The following is a 20157-nucleotide window of genomic DNA, read 5'->3' as shown; positions in this document are numbered from 1 at the left end:
CTTATGCCTCTCCCCCTAAAATGTCCTGGATCTTTGCCTGTTTCATTCACTACTATATCACCAACTGGTAGAATAGGGCCTGGCAAGTAGAATATGACCAAGAATGAATGAATGAACAAATTGAATGAATGAAGGAATGCCCCATCTTAGAAGATGGGTCTTACTCAGCTCCACCCAACTGTTACCATATAGGACTGAAGAGCTCACACCATCATAGCTTCCTTTTTTTCCTGGGAAGTCAAATTCCAGATTTTTCTATGTGAATTACCCAAATTTTAAATGTTGTCAATTGACTGTTTCAAAAACACTGATGACAAGACCCAAGCTCCCCAGCTCAATATTGAGACCCATTGTCTCACCTGGCTGACCCTTCTTCCCCATCCTAAGCCACCTCCCTTCTGTCCATGTCAGCCCTGGCCTGGGTCCTCTACTCCAACTAGCCACTATTCCTGAAGCCCCTCCACACCCTGAGCATGTGCCTACCCATTCCTCAGCACCCCACCCACACGGTCCTATGGTTTGGTCACTGACAGCAAAGCACAAGAGCAGCACCCCACCTCCAGCACCGAACATGGTCACTGAATGGCAACTTCACGACTTTTATTTGTGGTGCCTGTGCTTTGTCTCAAAAATACCTTCTCCCCCTGCCCCGGAGGGTGGGCGGGGAGGGGGCAGCAAAAAATAGAAGACGTCCCTCCCTATTGCACATGGACCCTATATACAGGCCCACCTGGCCGAGGCCAGCAGGACTCTTGGCACATTCTCGGATCCCTGTTCAGGAGTGGGAGGGGTGACTGGGTGGCATCGCACGTGAGAGGGGACCTCCGGACAGCCACTCTGGTCCTAGCATTCCCTGGTCCTTGGTTCCTTACTGGTTCCACCTCCAGCACTGGTCCCCCCTCAGCAATGTCCCCCTACCTGGCTCAGCCTCCCACCTCCATCCTGACCGTGGATGGCCCCCCTTGGCTCCTGGGGACTCTGTCCTCCCCTCCCAGTCTGGAAGTCCCGAGGGGAGGTTATGGCTTCTCAGAGATTCCCCTGGGAGCCCTGTCACTCATGTTCGCGCAGAGGAAGGGGTGCGTGTGGCAGAAGCAGCTGTATAAATGCAGGTGTGGGGAAGGCCTGCCGGAGTCACTTGGAGAGTTTGCTGATGACACGGATCAGGGCCGCGTTCTCATCCTTGAGCCGCTGGTTGTCAGCCCGGAGGTTGGACAGGGCCTGTGGGATGGGATGGGGTCAAGCTGCTGGCCCTGGGCAGGCAGAGCCCACAACCCACAGTGCCTGTGCGTGTTCACCTTCAGCTCCTCCTCCAGCTCGGCCGCCTTTCGCTCCAGGGCCCTGCGCTCCTGCAATACATGGGGGAAGGTGAGGGCGAGAGACAGGAGGTCAGGGAGGGCCAGAGCTTGAGCAGGGCTGAGGAAGGTGGGGAAGTTCATAGGGCCAGGTCAGAAGGTCGGTACGGCCCCTTCATCCAGACCTGCCTCTGCTTGAAAGGCTGGGGAAACATGTGGTCCCACCCCAGCTGCCCCACTCACAAATCTCTCCAGCTCCAGAAGGGCAGGCCTCTCTGCAAAACGCTCCTGCCTCTGATGGGGACAGAATAAGAGCAGGGGTCACAGAAATATCCAAACCGCAACGGCCAGGAAGGGGAAAGCAACAGTGAGGCGGGAAAGAAGGCAGCCTCACTGGGCAGCCCACTGCTCGACAGGCTCCGCTCATTGCCGACCTGGCCCCGCCCCAGGGCCTGCCCCATCCCTTAGGCCCACCCCTTCAGCAGAACAGAGCCCCCTGCCCCTCCCTGCTCAGGCCCCCACCCCAGGAGTCCTTGCCCCGCCCCTTCCGGTGGCTCCTTCCTCACGAGTCCCGCACAGGGATGCCAGGGGCCACCTGCAGGCCTTCACCTGCGTGGCGCGCTCCAGCTCCACCTTGAGCTGTGCCAGCCGCAGTGTAGTCTCAGTCAGGGCCTCGCGAAGTCTCTCGTTCTCACTGCGCAGCTCTGCGTAGAGCTGGGGGCACCAGGAGGAGGGACCCAGGATCAGGCCTACCAGCTCTGCTGCTGGAGGGGAGAAGGGGCCAACTGCACCCAGGTGAGGTCAGGTTAGGCGGTGAGAGCAGGATGCGAGGGACCCGGCAGGCAGAGCCACTGACAGGGGCAGTAGGACAGGTGCGTAAAGGTGGATTTGTGGGGATGGGTAACAGCGCCCACCGTGGGGTGGGATCTCAAACCTTCCTGAAGCCTCCGTCAGGCTCTTCCGCTTCTGGATGGGGTTCTGGGTTGAGGTCCCGCTGCCTGCGAGATGAGGGGCCACCCTTGGTAGTGCTGGAGTGGAGGCAGAGCCGCTGTCACAGGGCGTGCCCCGCAGGCCTGGACAGCCCACAACCTTCCCTGCCCTCCCTGGTACCTGGATTCTGGGCTGATGTCTGCCAGTTCCGCCTCTTCCCCCTGCGGGCAGGTTGGGATTCAGTGAATGCCCGAAGGGGAGTTTGGCCCCACTCCCATGGCCCCTCCTAAGCCCACCCACAATTCCAGCTGCCTCCCTCACCTCTGCCGGCCCCCTCCACTCCTTGCCAACTCTGCGGTGCTCCCTGGTGGCCTGTGATCTGTGACCCTGCCCGTCAGGCGCCTCTCCTGAGGTACAAACAGGAATCAGGAATCCCCTCTATGTGGTGTCAGGGTCCCTGGGCCCAAGACCCTAGGACAACAGGAAGACAGCAGCCGGAAGGAGCGGGTGGGCTTAGGAGGATGACCTCCCAGAGACCAGACCTCACCTCTCTGGGAAGGGCCAGCAGAGTTCTCAACCCCAGGGACTTGGAGCCACCGGGGAGGATCCTGTGGGAGAGGGACATGGGGTGAGAGGAGGATGGCATCTTGTACCACCCACTGCCCAGTCACCTGACCTTCACCACCTCTCACCAGGCTCTGTGGACATGACTTCTCTGGTTCTGGGGCCTTCCCTGCAGCCTTCTCTGCTTCTTTCAGGTCTGTCAGAGTCACACCCTGCAGGGAGAGGGGGCAGTCAGGGACCCTGGGCCTCAGGGCCCAGCCCCTTCAGGCCCCCAGCCACCTCCTTCAGACCCAGGAGTCTAGGCCCCAGCCTCCTCCCTCAGACCCAGAAGTCTGGGCCCCCAGCTCCTCTTCCCTCAGACCAGGAGTCCAGGCCCCCATCCCACCCCCCACCTCACGTGGACCTCCGAGACTGGCGCATGAGACGAGAGCGAGCTTTCCGCTGGGATTCAGACTCCTCATCACGCACAGGCATCTGGTAGGACCTGAGTGAAGGGCCCCAACCTCAGGAAGGGTTCCTTTGAGCCCTGTCCCCATCCCATGGCTGATACCCTTGGGAGAGGCACGTTCCTTGAGAAGACTTCAACTCCAGCAGACCCTGAGACAAACTCTCCCTCGGGAGCTCCCACCCAAAGCCCTAGGCCTTCTGGGTAATACAGTTTTCTCCCAGCTGGGGACAGAGGATTCCAAGGGGCTCTTCACCTCCGGCGGTCCCGGGAGTCCACTGCCGGCGCTGCAGGGGCCGCAGGGGCTGCAGGGACAGTTGGCTTCCCTGGGGATTCGGGCTCCGGAATCCTGGAGGGAGGAGTAGAATTATCCAAAGGGGGAGGGCTGGACCTCTCACACCCGTGTGAATTCATTCATTCAGCAAATATTACTCAAGCTCGCATTATGTGGCAGGCACCGGAGACGCAGCAGTGAGCAAAAGAAACAAATGACCACTGCCCGATGAGTCAAATCTGAGCAGAAAGGATGCAAAATAAACAATAACCAAAAAAAAGGTTAGTCGGTCACAGGATACGTCGGCAGGATAAAACACACTGGAGAAAGAAACAGAGTGAAGACTGGAGACAGGATGGTGTATGTGTCTGGACGCTTCTGCAGTATGAGCAGGTGGTCACGGTGGGCCTCCCAGAGAAGGTGACATGAACTGAGAGGGAGCCCTGTGGGTGTGAGAGGAGGGCCTTGAGCAAAGTTCCCGGGACAGGAGTGTGCACATGTCAGAGAGGGAAGGATGGGAGCCAGGGAGAAAGGCAATAGGAGGCCAAGTCACTATAGCTTTGCAAGTTTTACCGTGAGCTCTAACTTAACATAGAAAAAAGAAAAAAAGGCAAAGTGCCAGGGAGCAGGGATCAGACTCCAGAGAACAGATAGACATGTTGAGGGTCACGCTGACAAGGTTGGAAGCCAGACCTGCCTCCCACCCTAGAGTGGCCCAGGCCTCTGGTACTCACAGGGAAGAGGGCTCCAGCACCTTCCGGGAGGGGGTAGGGGTAATTCTGGCAAGACGGGGCTCTTTGGCCTGTGGAAAGATGGGAGGAGGGGGTATTCTCCTCGACTAGTCAGGGTCTGGTCCCCTGCCCCTCACCCCACTCACCTGAGTGGAGGTCCCTTCCAGCCACGAGGAGGAAGCTGAGCGCTGCAGCCCGGCCCCAAGGGTGCCTTCAGCTCCTCGCATATCTGCGGGGCCCAAGGCACCAGCGCTCCCTGTCTTCTGGAGGCCAAAGTGCCTAGAGAAGGGGGCCTTCTCGAGAGTCTGGCAGAAGAGAAAGGTCTCAGCTATGGAGAAGGGGCCCTTTTCCCCATAGATGCCATGTGTTACCCTAGAAGGACCACAGCAAACTACAGTTTTCAATAGCCCCAGGGGCAGGTGCAGCCAGAAAAAGGTAGTTACCCTGGAGGATTCTGGAATCTATAGTCTTCACCCTATCCACCCTGACAAGAAGTTTACAGGATTCACAGTATACCTCCCACTCCCAAAACTGGCATGGCCTCCGGGGCACTCAGACTCACCACGGGGCCTTCAGGGTTAGGGGGTGGCAAGGAGGATACTCCATTGAGGGTTCTAGATTCTGCAGGGGTTGGCTCTATCGGGTAAGAAGATGGGAACGGTCACAAGAATATACCAGCTGCTTCTGAGAACCAGCCCCTCCACCCTCAGATCCAGGAGTCCCAGCCCCCAGCCCCTCACCGGAGGAGCCTTCCTCTCCGTCATCATCGTCCTGGATGGGGGGTCCCCCAGACCCCCCAGGCCGGCGCTCCTTGGACAAGTCCTGGAGGGAGATCTTCTCTCGGCTGCTCAGACGACACACGGAGCTCCTGGTGAGGAAGAGAAAGGTGACGGGATCCGATCCCTGGAAGCCTCCAGCCCACGCCTCTGGGCACCTCCCATACCTTCGGTGTTTGCTGCTGGAGGACCCCTGAGGCTCCTGGGCCCTGCTCTGGGAGGCTGCCTTCTGGTTCCGAAGCTGCAGGGGAAAGGGGGCTGCTGGGGAAGGGCAGGACATGGGGGTCCCTCCTGGGTCCCATGTCCCCAACATGAAGGACCACCCTGTGCAGCTGTGCCAGACGTGGCTTCATGGTGCTCTGACCATAGGGAGCTCAGTCCAGGGCAGCATGTAGGGTTTGTGGTCTCGTCAGGTTCTACAGATGGCCAGGCAGGATCAGCAGGAGGCACCCTTGGTCTCAGGTGCATGTGCATTATATGTCCTCACTGTCATCCTGTTCTTACTGGGCCTCTCGCTTCCTAGGCTCTGCTCTCATCCCCTACTTCCCAGCGGTGACCCTCTCAAACCTCCCTGACCCCTCACACCCGGACATAGCCCTGGCCAGACCCAGCCTTCCCCAAGCTCACGCCACAAATCCATGGCAGAGCCTAAGTCCACACCAGTTTTCCAGCAACAAAGCCTGGCCCAGTGCTAGCTGGGGGGCATCCCAGGGGTGATGAGGCCTCGCCAAAGCCTTGGCAGACCCTGTCCACATCCCGAGGTCTATCTGGACCCCAGGCCCTGCCTCCTGGGTCTGTCCACTCTGTCCTCCCCATAGTCCCCTCTGGTCTCAGTCACTGGTGGGGAGCAGCACATCCCTGGGCAGTGGGCATCGGGCAGTCAGGGAGTGCAGGGGATAAGAAGCTCTCCCTCCCTGGCCTCCCAGGAGCTGACAGGAGGGTAAGGGGCCCAAGACTCACATCCTCCTGCTTCTGGGCCAGCTCTTCCAACAGGCTCAGCACCTCCTCATCAGCCAGGTCACAGGGACGCTGCCCCTATGGGGGAGGTGAAAAGGGGTGGATGGTGAAGGAGGTATAGGGCCCTCCCCACGACCCAATCCCACCAGTCCTGGGGCCCCAGGGCCTCACCGCATGAGTCAGCGAGTCCATGCCGCCACCATGCTCGGCCAGAAGGCGACAGGCATCCTCCACGCCCCAGTGGGCAGCCGCATGCAGAGGGGTCCAGCCATCCCCATCTCGGAGCTCAGGGTCATAGCCGGCCTGAAGGAGCAGCCTGGAGGCCGAAGAGGCTTGGGGTCAAGGGCCAGGACAGGGATTATGGGTCAAGAGCTGTGGCAGCCAGCCAAGCAGTGGTAACAGTACCAGCTGTGACAATGCCAAACCATCCATCCTGGTCTGGGTGATAAAAAGACCACTGTGCAGAGGCCTTCCCCACAAGTGACCCTCTGCTACAGGCTTTCATCCCACCCCTGGACCAACAGGTAGCATCGGGAAGCCTGCTCCTTGTACCCACAAGTGGGGGTGGGGACCCTAAAGCCTATGAAAAGGATGCAACTCAGAAGGGGTGGCCAGGGCAGCAGTGCCCCAGGAACCTGCGGGCTCAGTGTGCTGGTTCTCAGAGGGAGCAACGCCACCCCAGGGAACACCTGGCTATCTGGAGACATTTCTGGCTGTCACAGCTGACGGCTCTGCCAACATCTAGCATGTTGCTGCCAGGAAAGCCGCTAGCCATTCTGCAGTGCAGGGGACAGCCCCACAGCAAAGGGTGACCTGGTCCAAATGCCACCAGTGCCAAGGCTCAGACCCTGGCTTAGACAGTCTTCCTCAGGTCACAGTCACCTCCTTAAACCACATGATTGGGGGGAAAGTGGGGCTATGAGTCCAGGGCAGTTCCACAAACTTGGCTTAGGGCAGCACGCCTGTCATAGTGAATTGGCCTTAGGCTGCGTCCACGGGCAACGGCAAAAGCAACGCGGGAAAAGATGGAGAGACAAGGCAGTTTACAAAGAACCTTTTTCAACAAAAGGTCCTCTGTGTGGCCCTGCTGACCTAGTCACTCACCTGCTCCCTGAGTTTCCTGGTCTCCTACCCTGCCGGGTAGGTGTCCCACCATTTCCCCAAGGGTGACCCACCTCAGGCCCATATTTGCTGTTCTCTTCCTGGTGTTTTTGGGGTGTCAAAGGTCGTAGCCAGCTGGAATTTGTTGAGGTTTGCTCGGGGAGGTGTTTCACACAGCCACTCCTTAACAGGCACACCTCTGGCCTGATCATTTAGAGTATCCCATCCTCCTTGCCACAAGGATCAACTCTAGGACAGGCAGGTGCCCAAGGTAGCCCACTGAACACTAGATCCAGGACTAGGTACTCCACTCCAGGAGTAGTTATGAGCAGCTGAGACACGAGCCTGGAGCTGTTAGGGCCCTCTTAGGTAGCACACTGGACAATCTGCCTCAGGGTGCAACACGGAGGCAGGTAGAGATGGAGAGATTCATCTTAACTCCACATTCATACTAAAAATAAAGTATAGTGTCACAAAAGAAAAAGGGGAGAATTAAAGAGAGAGCAGGGAGCCAGAGGACAAGAACTGAAACCCATTGCTCCAAGAGAAGGGGATGGGGCAGCCAAGTGTGACAAGACCGAGGTGGGTGACAGAAAGGGGGTACACTGTAACAATTTAATCCAAACGACCTAGCCTCAAAATACGTAACACAGAAATCGATAAAACTACAAGGATGAACAGGCGAAACCCACAACCATGAGTTTTTTATCACAGCTTACAGTAACTGACAATAAGCGGATAGAAAGAAATCGCTAAGGGCAAAGAATTAGAGAGCGTGACTACAAAGCTCACCTGACAACCTGCATAGTGCAACATACCCCATGATATAATTCTTTTCCAGTTTATTTACACTGAAGTATAAAATAGAGCAAACCTCAACAAATTTCAGAAATCTAGAATTCTACAGATCCCATTCTCTGACCCCAGTGCAATTAAGCCAGGAAATGGGTAATGAAACAACTAGGAAATCCCAGATTTGGAAATTAAGGACATACTTCAAAATAACCCATGGGTCAAAGAAGAAAGACTACACATTGGAAAACATTTTAAATCGAATGAAAAGCCTATATACATCAAGACTTGTGGGAGCAGCTAAGGCTGTATTTGGAAGCAAATACACAGACTTGGATACATACATTAGGAAAAGACAGAAATGGACAAAATCCACAGGAAGGTATAAGACAATGAGAAGAAACAGACTGGCCCCACACAAAGAACAGGGGACAGGGAGTGTCGACACTGGCCCAGCTCACCTCATCACTTCAATGTAGCCTTTAGCGGCAGCCACGTGAAGAGCAGAGGCTCCTGTGCGGGGATGCCGGGCCTCGGGCATGGCGCCCCCATTCAGCCAGCACCTTGTGTCATGAAGTAGCAATTCCTCCTCAGCCCGTTTGGCTGCCTCCACATCCACACCTGGGAGAATGGGTGACAGGTGGGACTCACACCCCAAGGTACAGGAAGCACAGCTTTGCCCTGTGCCTTGCCCCGTCCCTCTCCATCTGTGTGTTCCTCTGGGACTCAGAAGGCCTGGACCAGCTTGGTGACTTCCTGGGAACCCATGCTCTGTGCAGTGCGGGGTTCCATTAGGGGTCTCTGAGTCACTGCTGGGGGCTGTGAGAATAAAGATTGCTGACTTTTCCCATTCCAACCAAAGTATCACCTTTATTGTTAAGTATAAAACCCAGTTGATTGAGCAAATCCAGTGTCTGACTACATCTAACTCTTCCTGTCGCTACCAATACAATCCTTAGCACACCTTCCTCATGCATTTTGTCACCATGAGTAGGGTAAACTAAGCAAGAAGCCACTTAGCAGTTTCTATGTCTGTCTGCCCCAAAAGTGAGCCCTGGTCATAGCTGTGCTACCACCAAGACCAATCAACTTCTGCCTTAGTCAACTTCATTGTACCCAACTGGCTTCATGGGAAGCTGGACTGCACTTACTGATGCAAAAGGTAAGTTATGACTTGAAATTACATGAGAACAGATTTGGGATCAAAACAGCCTTGGGGAGGTGGGATTATTACCTGTGGCCTGTGACCGAGAATCTGTATTCTTTCGCCTTTTAAACTACTGAGACAAGAATCAAAAATGGTCTTTTCTAAGAAAGTTCAATCTCTCCTGGGAAGTTTTTGTCTATTATCATTTCAATTGTGAAATTTCTCACAGTTGCCAAAATGCCAGGTGGAGCTGAGCTGTCCTGCACAACAACCATCAGTCACACGTGGCCACACCAAGCACTTGAATCATAGCCAGTCCGAATTGAGATGTCACAAATGTAAAACACATGCTGAAGTAAAACAAAAAAAGTGCGCGATAATTCATGAACAGTTGTTTTTAATATTGATTGAAATGTTTTGAATATACTGGGTTAAATAAAATGTTACTGAAGTTACTTTCACCTTTCTTTTCACTTTTTTAAATGCACCTGCTTGAAATTTTTCAATTACACTTGGGGCTCATGTTGGCTTTACACTGGACCACAGTGGCAAAGAACCCCATTTACCATCACCTAGCTTAAACAATTAAAATGACAAAGACACCAGAAGCCTCCTACACGTCCCTCGCTGATCTTGTCTGGCTCTCTGCGATCCCTGAGCTAAACACCATCACGAATTAGCTTTCATGAGCATGTACTATTACATCCTTACCACATATAGTCAACTTCTGCCCTAAGGCTGTATGTGGGAGTCCCAAAAACAGTCCCCCTGCCATCCCTGCTTGAAGACCAAATCCATCCAAGTCCAGGCTTTGCACTGGCGCCACCTGGTGCCATGGTACATGGGCACCACCTTCGGGTTTCCTGGCTTGCTGGACTGGACAGTGACAGCTATTCCAGGAACATCTCACTGCTTAGGCCCATCTTGTGGCCCAGTCTGGGGTGGAGACTTCTGGAGAGTGCTGGGGATGCAGGGACCCACCCTCTCCCTCTCATTCTGCCACTTCCTTAAAAGGAGTCACCTACATCATATCCCATTACAGGTGAAGGCACCTGACTTCAAGGAGGGGAGGGGCCAAGTTGACTGACTTGATTCAGCAACCACTGGAAGTGCTGTCTTCTTTTGTACATCCATGTGCATCCTTCTCAAATGTGCTTTTTGTGGAGATGTGCCCATGTCTATGGACAGAGCTTTTGACTGGAGCCAGCAAACTGCAGTCTGGGGGTGCAGGCCACACGTCTGGATTTTTACTTTTATTGTTGTAGTGGTAAAATAGAGATAACATAAAATTTACCAATTTTGCCATTTTCAAGTGTACAATTTGGTGGCATTTAGGACACTCACAATGCTGTGTAACCAGCATACCATCTAGTTCCTGAACCTTTTCATCTCCCCAAATAGAAACCCACACCCATTGAGCAGTCACTCCCTGTAGCCCCCAGGCCCTGGCACCCTCCATCTACTGCCTGCCACTATGGATTTGCCTATTCTTAAAGCCACTTGTGTCTGTAAATAAAGCTTTATTGGAACACAACTGGCTGCTGTCCCCACCATGGCAGCAGGCAAGGTGAGTGGTCCGCAAAACCTAAGATGCTGTGCAACCACCCCACCACCATCTCCGGAACTCTCTTTATCTTACAAAACTGAAACTCTATCCCTATTAAACAGTAACTCCCCCATTCCACTTTCTGTCTCTACAAATCTGACTACTGAGTATCTCATGGGAGTGGAACCACACAGTATTTGTATTTTTTTGTGATCAGCTTAGTTCACTGAGCATAATGTCCTCATGGTTCATCCATGTTGTAGCACGTGTCAGAGTTTCCTTCCTTTTTAGGCTGAATACTATCCCATTGTATGGACAGACGACGTTTCGTTTGTCCCTACACCTGTCAATGGACACCTGGGCTGCTTTAACCTTCTAGCTGCTGTGAACATGGGTGCACAGACTGCCTCTTTGGCCCCAGCCAGGCTGTAACGGGTTTCTGGTCCTTGTGAAGAGTCATACCTAACTCGGCCGAGCCAACTGGACCAGAGGTCCTTGTGCTGGATGAGAGGTGTGCTCTGGGTAATTGATGGAGCAAGTCTGACCCTCAGTGACGCAGTCCCCAAAAGAGGGAGACAGCAAGTGTGGCAAAGACAGCCATGCTGGAGAAAGAAAAGGAGGCCGAGCTCTTGGGGACGTTCATGCCAGTGCCGCCTTCCTTCCTGTGTCTCCAGCCTCTGTCCACTTCTGTCTTCTGTCCCGACCATGCTGTGAGCAGCTTCCAGGGATACACTGCAGCCAGCACCTGTCTGGAGGCCCAGCACGTGTGGGAATTCTCCATCTTCCAGATGTGTCCTTCAGGGGGTGGTGAGAGCACTGCTCACCTTGTAGCTGGGTGCATCTGCGATCCAGGCTCTGCTGAGGTCTTCCATGTGAAGGCAAGGATCATGTAGCCACAGCAGTAGAGGTCCCAAACCCCCTACAGAGCAGCCGAGGGTCCTCCCAGCAGTACCACTGGCCTTTGTCCTATAGCCAACCTCCCCGAACCTTGTCCTCTCCCACAGAAAAGAAACACAGGCACCTCTGAGAAGCTGATGCATGCTATAAGCAATTCCTATAGAAAAACCCAGAATGTCCAAGAGTTCGCAGGCCCTTTGGCCATTCTCAGTCACAGAAGCTGCCTCTAAGCATCACCCTGCAGACTACTTTTTATTACAAATTGAGGAAAATGCCTCCACCAAGAGCCACCTGGCCGATCCCGCTGAACAAAGTTCAAGGTTAACATCACCACAGGGCAGACAGACAACACCTGTCTCCCAGAGTGAGCACAAGTCCTGAACCAGAGGTAGGTAAGTGGTCCTGATGCTGCTGGGAGACCAACGATGTCACATCCCTGTGGGTATATGAGCCTGCTCTAGGGACACTGGCTCCTTTGTCTGCAACATATTTTCAGAATGGTTCAGGAGGAGGGAAGGAAGAAAAGAAAAGGAAAAAAAGAAAAAGAAAGAGGTAAGAGAGGGAAGAAAAGGGAAGAAGGGAGGAAAAGAGAGAAGGAAAAAAAGGGGAGTACACGCAAATGTGCTGAAGTTACAAAACTGACGAATCTACACTTTATGATTACATTTACTCAAAGCATCCCAAACTGGCAAGCACATAGAAACAGAAAGCCACAGGTTGGCTTCCTGGGGTGGGGGTGAGGGGGATCAGAGTAGTGACTAAGGATGCAGGGTTCCTTTCGGGGTGACCAAAGTCATCTGGCTCAACGTGGCGATAGGCACACAGCACTAAGTATGCTGAGAAGCACTGGACCAGACGGGATGAGCTGTGCGGACCGCAAGCTGTCTGCACAGAGCTGCCATAGCACGGGTGAACCTCAGTGAAGACCACGTAGGCCTTGTGCTGCTGTCACAAACATGTCTAAGTCTGAAGTTTTTCAAACTACACAGTCTCAAGAGAGGAAGGAGAAGCCCCTAGCTCGGTCTTTGCTTTCCTCACTCCCCTACTTTAACCAGAGCAAGCCTCCTGGGACCCAGATGTAACCTCACAGTCCCACCAGTGCCTCCATACCTGACAAGGTTTCCACACCATCTGGGGCACTGAATCTGCCCATGCTGTCCCATGGCTGAGAATCCAGGCATCACCTCTGACACTCTGTACCTGTCCCTCGTCATTTACTTCCTCTGTGGTCCTCCACACCAGCGCTCACATCTCCCATCCCAGGCAGCGCTGCCATCATTCTCAGTCACCCACACAGCCAGGACGCCAACCCGAGAAGCCAGACCCTGGCAGCCATGCTCAAGGCCCAGGGCTCCTGTGGCAGCCCCACGGGCATCGTAAGCCCTAAGACCTGATGAAACTGTTCATGTCTCCCAACCAACCTGCCTCACATCCTCTGCTTCCAAGGCAATCAGCCTACAGCCTGTCCTATGCTATCTCACATCAACTTGTCCTAGATGGCTACTTTTAAGTTTGTGGGGGGACTGTCACAAGCCCCTAGAAGCAACACGTACTCTCCTTAGAAAAAATAACATGGCCAGATACAGAGTTTTGGGGGGTCCTGGGTTTCAGTGATCCTGAGCATAGGAAACCAGTCCCCAGGGGGACCAGGCATTCTACTCCCCTCAGCAAACAGTCCTCAGAACACCTGTGTCAGTGGTCCCACAACCTCACTCCCTGACAAGCCCCATTCAATGTCCTCAGTGACTCAGATGGTAAAATGACAATGCAAGTCAATGCCAGTCTGAGCTCTAATTCTATGCCCAGTGGAGGTACTTACACCCCCAACTCACAGGTAAGGAAACTAAGGCTCAGAGGGAGTCAGAATCCTAGGAAGTGGAAGGCCAGCCTCTAAGCCCCGTCCCCAGCAGCACCCAGGGCCCACCTCGGCAGGCGATCTCTGCCTTCAGGAGCCCCTCCATGGCGTCAGACTCAGCCAGGTCCAGGGGCAGGTCCCCATCACTGTTGACAGCGGCAATGTTGGCCCCGTGGCTCAGCAGGTACCTGGGGGTGGAAGGTCAGGGCTGAGGAGTCTGAGCCCCGGCTCCCTGATGGGTTCCCCCCTGTTGGGTTCCCCCCACCATTCCCCTGCCTCACCTGGCGATGTCCAAGTAACCACAGGAGGCAGCCACGTGCAGGGGCGTCCAGCCCTCATTGTCTGCCTGGTCCACCGTGGCACCCTGCTCCACCAGGAAGCGCACCACCTCCAGGTTCTCATCGATACAGGCCTGGGGGCAGGGGCGAACTGTCAGCCCTCACCTGCTCCAGACATCACACACCCAGCAAGGCAGCACTCTAACAGGGACTATGAGACACATGGCCCAGTCGCCATGACATTCAAGGAGAAGACCACGATGGCTCTAGGACAGGCTCTGAAAGGCACGAGCTGGGCCCCTGAAGGCCCCTCCAGCTACCCAGCTGTTGGAGACACTCCTGGCTGCCCAACAGTTAGGTCAGCCAGACCTTTGGAGCTCAGTGGACACCGCACGGGGGTTCCCAGTTCCTAGCAAGTCAGAACTAGATGAGAAAAGGGGAGCTTCTCACACAGGTGTGAGAATCCTGAATGGTGCTTGTCAGATGCGACCGACCCATCCCCTTAGTCACCACCAACAGGGATGAACCAAGGGAAGATGCCCCACCTCTCCACCCTCAGACCCAGGAGACACTCTCCAGGAACTGACCAAGGCCTTCCTTGCACCCTGAGAGGAGGTGGCTGGGCCCCCAGGGCCCAAGGCTGTGGAAAGACCGGTAAAGCCAACAGATCCCTGGGACCCTGGGGTAATGAGGGTCCTGGGAAGGACCCCTACAGTGGGAGAGGAGGCTGCGTCAGTGTGTGTGCCCAGGGGGTCCACCATGCACAGGGCACTGTGCCCAGGGGTCTCTGCGGGCGTCGTCCCCACTCCTCTCACTCTCAGGGTTCTGTCTGACAGAGGAAGAATTAAAGATCCACACACAAAAACCCCAGAGTGCACGCAAACACCAGGGGTGCTGGGTCTGAGGGAGGTGGGTGGCCCTGGACTCCTGGGTCCTCGGGGTAAATTAACCCCCCAACCCCCTCACCTCTCCAAACCGCCCATCTAGGGGGAGCCACAAGGGCCAAGAGCATGAAGTCATGGAAATTCAGTCTGCGAGAGGGGGGCCACGCGGCCCTGGGAACAGGATGAACTCTGGGCTCCGTTTATTTCCACCCAGTCGTCATGGCGACGGGGGAGGGGGGCAAGGAGGGAGATGAGCCTTTCCCTTTCAAGGACCTGGCCCTGCACAGGCATCCATGTGAAAGATGCCTGAGGCCTGGGCACCAGGGATTCAAGAATCCAGGCCCGGCTCCTCCTCCCTCAGACCCGGGAGTCCAGGCCCCCAGCCTCCTCCCTTTTCAGACCTAAGAATCCTGGCTCCCAGTACCTCCTACTAAATCCCGACCCCAGACCCCTAGCCAGGAATTCACAAGGCAGTCTCGGGGAAGGACTGCCTCCTCAGGTGGTTGCCAAACTGGCCTGAGGTGGGAACCGAGGTTTGAGAACTCCTAGGGACACAAGCAGGGTAGGGGGTTGATGCCTGGGGACCAGTCCAGGAATACTCAGAACATAACAGACAGCCCAGGTGGAAAAATCAGAATGCACAGCCCCGGGGCTCCCTCAGATGGAGAGAGACAGCCCCGTCTACCTGGGGCTGGGGGCTGTGGTGGCCCTGGGACTTTCAATACTAAAACCAGGTCAGTGTTGGGGCAAACCAGCACGAGCTAGTCACCCCACACCAACACCTGACCCACACCTAACTCCCCCACTGGTTGGCACTGTGACCTCAGGTGAGAACGTCCCTCCCTGAACCTTGGGTGCCTAATTCTGCGGGCCCCCTCAGAGCCCCAGCAGTGAGTTTACCAAGTGCAGGCCTGCAATGGGAGCGGGCTCCCACGTGAAAGGCAGCCTGCCAGGCAAGGCTGGAGCAGCCTTTTGCAGGGTCCACGTGAAGGGGGATGCTGGGTAACAGGGCTTGGCCTGAAGAGCAGGGCCCCTTAGGGAAGGTCCAGGAGAGCCAGGGGGTGGGGATGGTGGTGGAGAAAGAGGAACACTGAAGCCTGAGAACCTTCTCCTGGGCTGGCCTATCTTTGAGACCTTACAAGGCCTCAGGGAAGCAGGACCTCCTCTGGGTGAAAGAAAATGCCCCAAATGGCACAAGGGCCTCTGCCTGGGACAGAAAAAATGGGGAGGAGCAGCACTTACACCAGGGACAGCTACTCCCCCAGCTGACGGCCTAGGGTTTCCTGAGGGAGCTCTCCACACACAACTGTCCTCCATCAGCGCCCTGCTTGGGAGGGCCTGACGACTGCCCCACTTCACAGATAAGAAAACTGAGGCACAGAGAGAAAAGCTGCTAATTCAAGGCTGAGGAGCTGAGATGAGAACCCCAGGCTATTCTATTTTCCTGTGTGGCTCCTCTTCCTGGGCACTGAGAAGTGGGCCTATGCAATCACCTCCATTGCCCCACCCCCCTGCCAGCCCCGCTCCTTCCGGGGTCCTCTCTTGGGTGCTAAGAAGTGGGCCACTGCAAGCACTCCTATCACCCCATCCCCTGCTAGCTCGTCCTTCTGAGGTCCTCTTCCTGGGCGCTGAGTGGGCTTCTGCAAGCACCCCCATCACCTCACCCCTGCCAGTCTCTCCTTCTGGGGTCCTCTCTTGCTCCACCAGGAACCAAACCCTAGGGGTTCTGGCAGGGAAGAAAGGGCTGGGACTGGATCAATACTAGCAGACTAGGAGAGAGATGGCCTCAAGGATGGGGTAAGGGACAGAGGCTCTTCTGTGGCCAGTCCTGTCGGGTGGTTCCATGATGGGGAAGAGATAGATGAAAGCATCCAGAACCAGTGAGGACCCTGAGCGTAACATGGTTCTGGGACGCAGAGACATTGAAGGCAGCAACCAAGGTGTCTTGGAAAAGCACGGGGGCCCAGTCTGTAGAGGACAGAACCAACAGGGTTCTAGAACTCTTGGGAAAGTGACATGCCAGAAGACTAGGAGAGGTCGCACCGTCTGTGGGAAGGAGAAGCTCCCCAAATCCACAGGAGGAGAGGGGATCTGGGCAGAGAAAGCAAGATGACCAGAGGATGGAGGGGTGGCTCAAAGCTGGGAAGAGGCGGCTGCTCTGAGGTTGCCCAGAGAAAGGGTGATGAAGCAGGCCTGGCCATGGGAAGGAGGGACAGGGAAGGAGAAAGATGCCTGCAGGAGAAACATCGGTGGAAGAAGGCATATGGTGGGAGGCAAGAGGAGGCAAAGGTCCCAGAAGGAGAATTAGGAGAGCTTGGGGTGGAGTGGATGGGGCACCTTAGATGAGGGAAGCACCCACTTCAAGGGTACAGAGCCTCGAAGCCACAGTGAACCTGCAGGAAAGAGTACCCTTAGATGGCAACAGATGGCACAGACCAAGGTGGAGAAGGGGGAACCTTCAAGAAGTGGCATGGAAAGATCTGGGCCTACCCAAGAGCTGGACCAGGCCAGAGACCAGGAGAGGAGGGCACACAGGCCCAGGAAACAGGATGCTCCTCAGGGAGTGGTACCTGCCTGGAAGAAGGGGACAACAGTGAGCCAAAAGGGGGTACCAGCATTGCCAGAAGAGGTGGCAGGGTGGAGGTGGCACCAACAAGACTAGAAGACGGTGCTCAAGATCTGGCGAGGACAGCGCCAAGTGACAAAACCAGGGCCAGCGAGATGGACCAGACTAAGGCCGTCAGCAATGGCTGGGGTCCAGGGAGAGGGGAGCGCGGGGTGGCAAAAACTAGGGCCAGTTCGAGTGGCTCAGGACTGGAAGAGGGGAGCTCGAGGTGGGTGGGATGGGAAAGGGGACTCGGACAGGGGGTCAGCATAGGATGGCAAGGGCCGGGGCCGGAATCGCCGCTGCAACGGTGACTCTGGACTGGGGAAAGAGGTGGCGCAGACCGAGGGCGGACAAGGTCCCGGGAGGGGCGGGGGCGCTGACCTGGTGCAGGGCGCTGATGCCGTCGGCGTTGGTCGAGTCGAGCACGGCGCGGGCGGGCGACGGGGCGGCGGGGTCGAGCTCAGTGCCGGGGCCGGGGTCTGCCGCGCGCAGCATCAGGCGCGCCTCATCCAGGTCGCCGCCCGCACAGGCCGCCAGGAACTCGGCAGCGCGCTCGAAGCGCACAGTGCGAGCGCGCCGCTCGCCGGGGCCAGGTTCGCCGCCCGCCCGCGCCCCCCACTGCCGCAGCTGTTCCCGCCGCCGCTCGCGGGCCGCCGCCGCCGCCGCTCCCGGGCCCGCCCCTGGGCCGTCCTCGCCAGACATCGCGCCGCCCGCCCGCCCCGCGAGCGAGCGAGCGAGCGAGCGAGCGCTCAGCCCTGAGCCGCCGCCGCCGCCGCCGCCGCCCGCCCCAGGGCCGCCGGGAATTACCGTTCGCCCCTAGCCGCCCGCGGGAGGACCTGCCGGGCCCCGCCCGGCGCGCAACGTCACCACGCCGCCCCAGGGAGCGCTGGGAAATGCAGTCCGCAGCCAGTAGAGAGCCGCGGGGGGCTCTGGGAAATGGAGTCTACAAGCGGAAGTTGGCAATGGCAACACTCTGGCCTCGCTAAGCCCCGAAGCACATTGGCCCCGCTGCCCGCCCGCGCTGTGCTCGACTCGACCAGTGCCGACGGCATCAGTACCGTGCACCAGGTAGGCGCCCCAGCCCACTCTGTCCGCCCTCGGTCAGCGCCACCTCCCTCCCAGGCGTCAAACGGAAATCTGATTGAGGGAATGCTCCGGGGCATGCTGGGAATTAAATCACAGCATGTAGTCACAGCATCTAGGTGAAGGAATCTGATAGGAAAGGTACTCACTCGATGGCCCTGGAGTCCCAAAAGGTAGAGAACTAATTTTTCCATAGACCTTATCATAGAGATTTCCTCATACCATATGACTTATTTTGGGGGACTATAATCCCTTCAACTAGAAATGAGCTTCAGGAGGGCATGGATTTATTTTGTCTTCTTCGGGCGCTCCTTGTTCCCAGAGCCTAGACCTGAGCCTAAGAGTAAGCGATAGAAAATAGCTTTTGAATGAATAAGTGAATAGATTTCCTCGGCCGTGTGAAACACCAGAGCACCATGGGAAATTGAGCCCGCAATTCCCACGTTACTCAAGACAATTCGCCTCCACGGCTCCCTGGGAGGCCTCTTAGGGCATGCTGGGAATTAATTTGCGGTACTAAGGTCACGGCAATTGGCCAAGAGCCTCAGGGAACTCTGGGAAATGTAGTCCGCAGGGCCACGCCCCTAACGGTTCAGTTGGTCCTAAGCAGAGCCTCCAAACACCCAAAAAAATCAGGCTCAATGGCAAGAGAAGTCTAAAGTCCCTGTTTATAACCCTTGGATCATAACAGGAAAGGAACCCAAGGTCTGGGTGAACGCCCTTCTCCCGCGCTCACCAAGGAACGTGGAGCACGCCAGGAAATGTAGTCCAGCCTTTACTTCCTTGCAAACCATGCTGGGATTTGTAGTCCAAGGCGAGGCGTTGGAATCGCTTCAGAAGGCGAGTGGTCTCATGCACAGCACTGTAAAGCATGAAGCAGTCCTCACCTGAGGTATCTTGCTCCTAAACCCAAATTGGGGAAGATGCGGGCACTTTGAGACCGGAACAGAGGCCCATGAAAGTGGCAGAGAGGTGCTGAAATCTGGACAGAGGCGACAGACTCCGCCCGCTCTCAAGTCCTTGGGCCTGTGCAAAGAATAAACTACAAAACCCACGAGGCCTGGGGAACGCCAGCCGTAGATAGAAAAGGGTTAGCAACCCTGGTGGCTCTTGGGGTGTGTCGTCCTGAACCCCACGGTTCCCATACCGATACACACCGATCTTCTCCAGGGAACCTAAAAGTCGTTAATCAACCGTATGCTATGTATTTCTTGCCTGTATGTAACCTCAACACATTATAATTGTGTGCATTTTCGATTGTTTGTGACTGAGTGTGTGCTGTTTATAGGTGCTTGTGTTTATGATGTCTGTAGAAAGCTTTGATGTGAATACACCTGTACTTTTGTGACTGTGATCGAATATTTGTGGGAGACACAATTTAAGGTATCTGCTCACTCCACACAACAAACGGACGTACTCCCACCATAAGCTCTATTAGCAATCTTTACGCTGCCTTTAGATTCAGGTTTAAAAATTATCTGATAGGTAGAAGATGTTGGTTGTGTACAGGCATTTTCATACTCCGCTCATTAACATTCTCTAACTTCAGAAAGATTTTTTTAAAAAATGTTCCCTCTCCCCCACAACAGGCAGAAAACCAGACGCCAGGCTACATCATAAAGATGGTTCAGATAAAGGGATGAACTGAGAACATTGGCAAAGTAACCAGTTTACTCTCCTGTCCAGTGTGGAAACAGGGCTAACCAAGGCACACTATAAGTCAGTTCTGATTTCTGTTATTTTTAAACTGTCCTTGCAAAAGTTATTTGCACAAAAGAGACTTTTACATTTAAGAGAGAAGTATATTGTGACCTGCCTGTGGAGGCTGGTGGAACACTCTTATTGTCATAGTTAAAGCAGGCTGCTATGACAAAAAGACCATGGACTGGGGGTCTTAAGACAGCCATCATTCCTCACAGTTCTGGAGGCTGGAGATCAAATGCCAGCATGGCTCAGTGCCTCTGAGAGCCCTCCTCCTGGCTTGCAGACAGCCACCT

At 55.4% G+C, this 20157-nt stretch overlaps 1 protein-coding gene and 1 long non-coding RNA gene across 5 annotated transcripts; one reads left to right on the top strand and one right to left on the bottom strand.

The window, feature by feature from the left end:
* Nucleotides 1-577: 577 nt before the first annotated feature.
* On the bottom strand, nt 578-18507 carry PPP1R12C (protein phosphatase 1 regulatory subunit 12C). Of its 4 annotated transcripts, none has more exons than XM_039857170.1 (22): nt 18310-18507; nt 13589-13719; nt 13377-13495; nt 8324-8483; nt 6141-6285; nt 5973-6047; nt 5180-5253; nt 4977-5104; nt 4799-4872; nt 4383-4541; nt 4240-4307; nt 3488-3580; nt 3184-3270; nt 2915-3002; nt 2770-2830; nt 2544-2629; nt 2403-2443; nt 2227-2320; nt 1902-2006; nt 1536-1586; nt 1296-1346; nt 578-1218 (listed from the first exon to the last, which is right to left on the bottom strand). In XM_039857170.1, exons 1-22 carry the CDS (start codon nt 18364-18366, stop codon nt 1132-1134), a joined length of 2034 nt encoding a protein of 677 aa, XP_039713104.1. In that variant the 5' UTR covers nt 18367-18507; the 3' UTR covers nt 578-1131. The 4 variants fall into 4 exon arrangements, with proteins under 4 accessions (XP_039713104.1, XP_039713101.1, XP_039713103.1 ...); XM_039857167.1 differs by lacking the exon at nt 18310-18507 and adding an exon at nt 17459-17794; XM_039857169.1 differs by lacking the exon at nt 18310-18507 and adding an exon at nt 17459-17794 and having other exon boundaries at nt 2227-2290.
* LOC120598386 (uncharacterized) lies at nt 17954-19415 on the top strand. The gene is made up of 2 exons (XR_005651587.1): nt 17954-18145; nt 18852-19415. It is a non-coding gene; the product is annotated as an uncharacterized LOC120598386 (long non-coding RNA).
* The last annotated feature ends 742 nt before the right edge of the window (nt 19416-20157 follow it).

The sequence above is a fragment of the Pteropus medius genome, unplaced genomic scaffold (genome assembly GCF_902729225.1).
Source record: "Pteropus medius unplaced genomic scaffold, Ma_sr-lr_union100, whole genome shotgun sequence".
In the NCBI taxonomy this organism is placed as follows: Eukaryota; Metazoa; Chordata; class Mammalia; order Chiroptera; family Pteropodidae; genus Pteropus; species Pteropus medius.
The sequence above is the reverse complement of the archived record's forward strand: the minus strand, read 5'-3'. Positions and strand labels throughout refer to the sequence as shown.

Excerpts from the sequence above, each read along its gene's own strand:
- PPP1R12C (XM_039857167.1), bottom strand. The coding sequence starts at position 17,779 with ATGTCTGGCGAGGACGGCCCAGGGGCGGGCCCGGGAGCGGCGGCGGCG. Across the intron at positions 13,496-13,588 it reads GGTTACTTGGACATCGCCAG|GTACCTGCTGAGCCACGGGG; the intron begins GTGAGGCAGGGG and ends TTCCACCCCCAG. Across the intron at positions 3,003-3,183 it reads CGCCAGTCTCGGAGGTCCAC|GCAGGGTGTGACTCTGACAG; the intron begins GTGAGGTGGGGG and ends CCCCCTCTCCCT.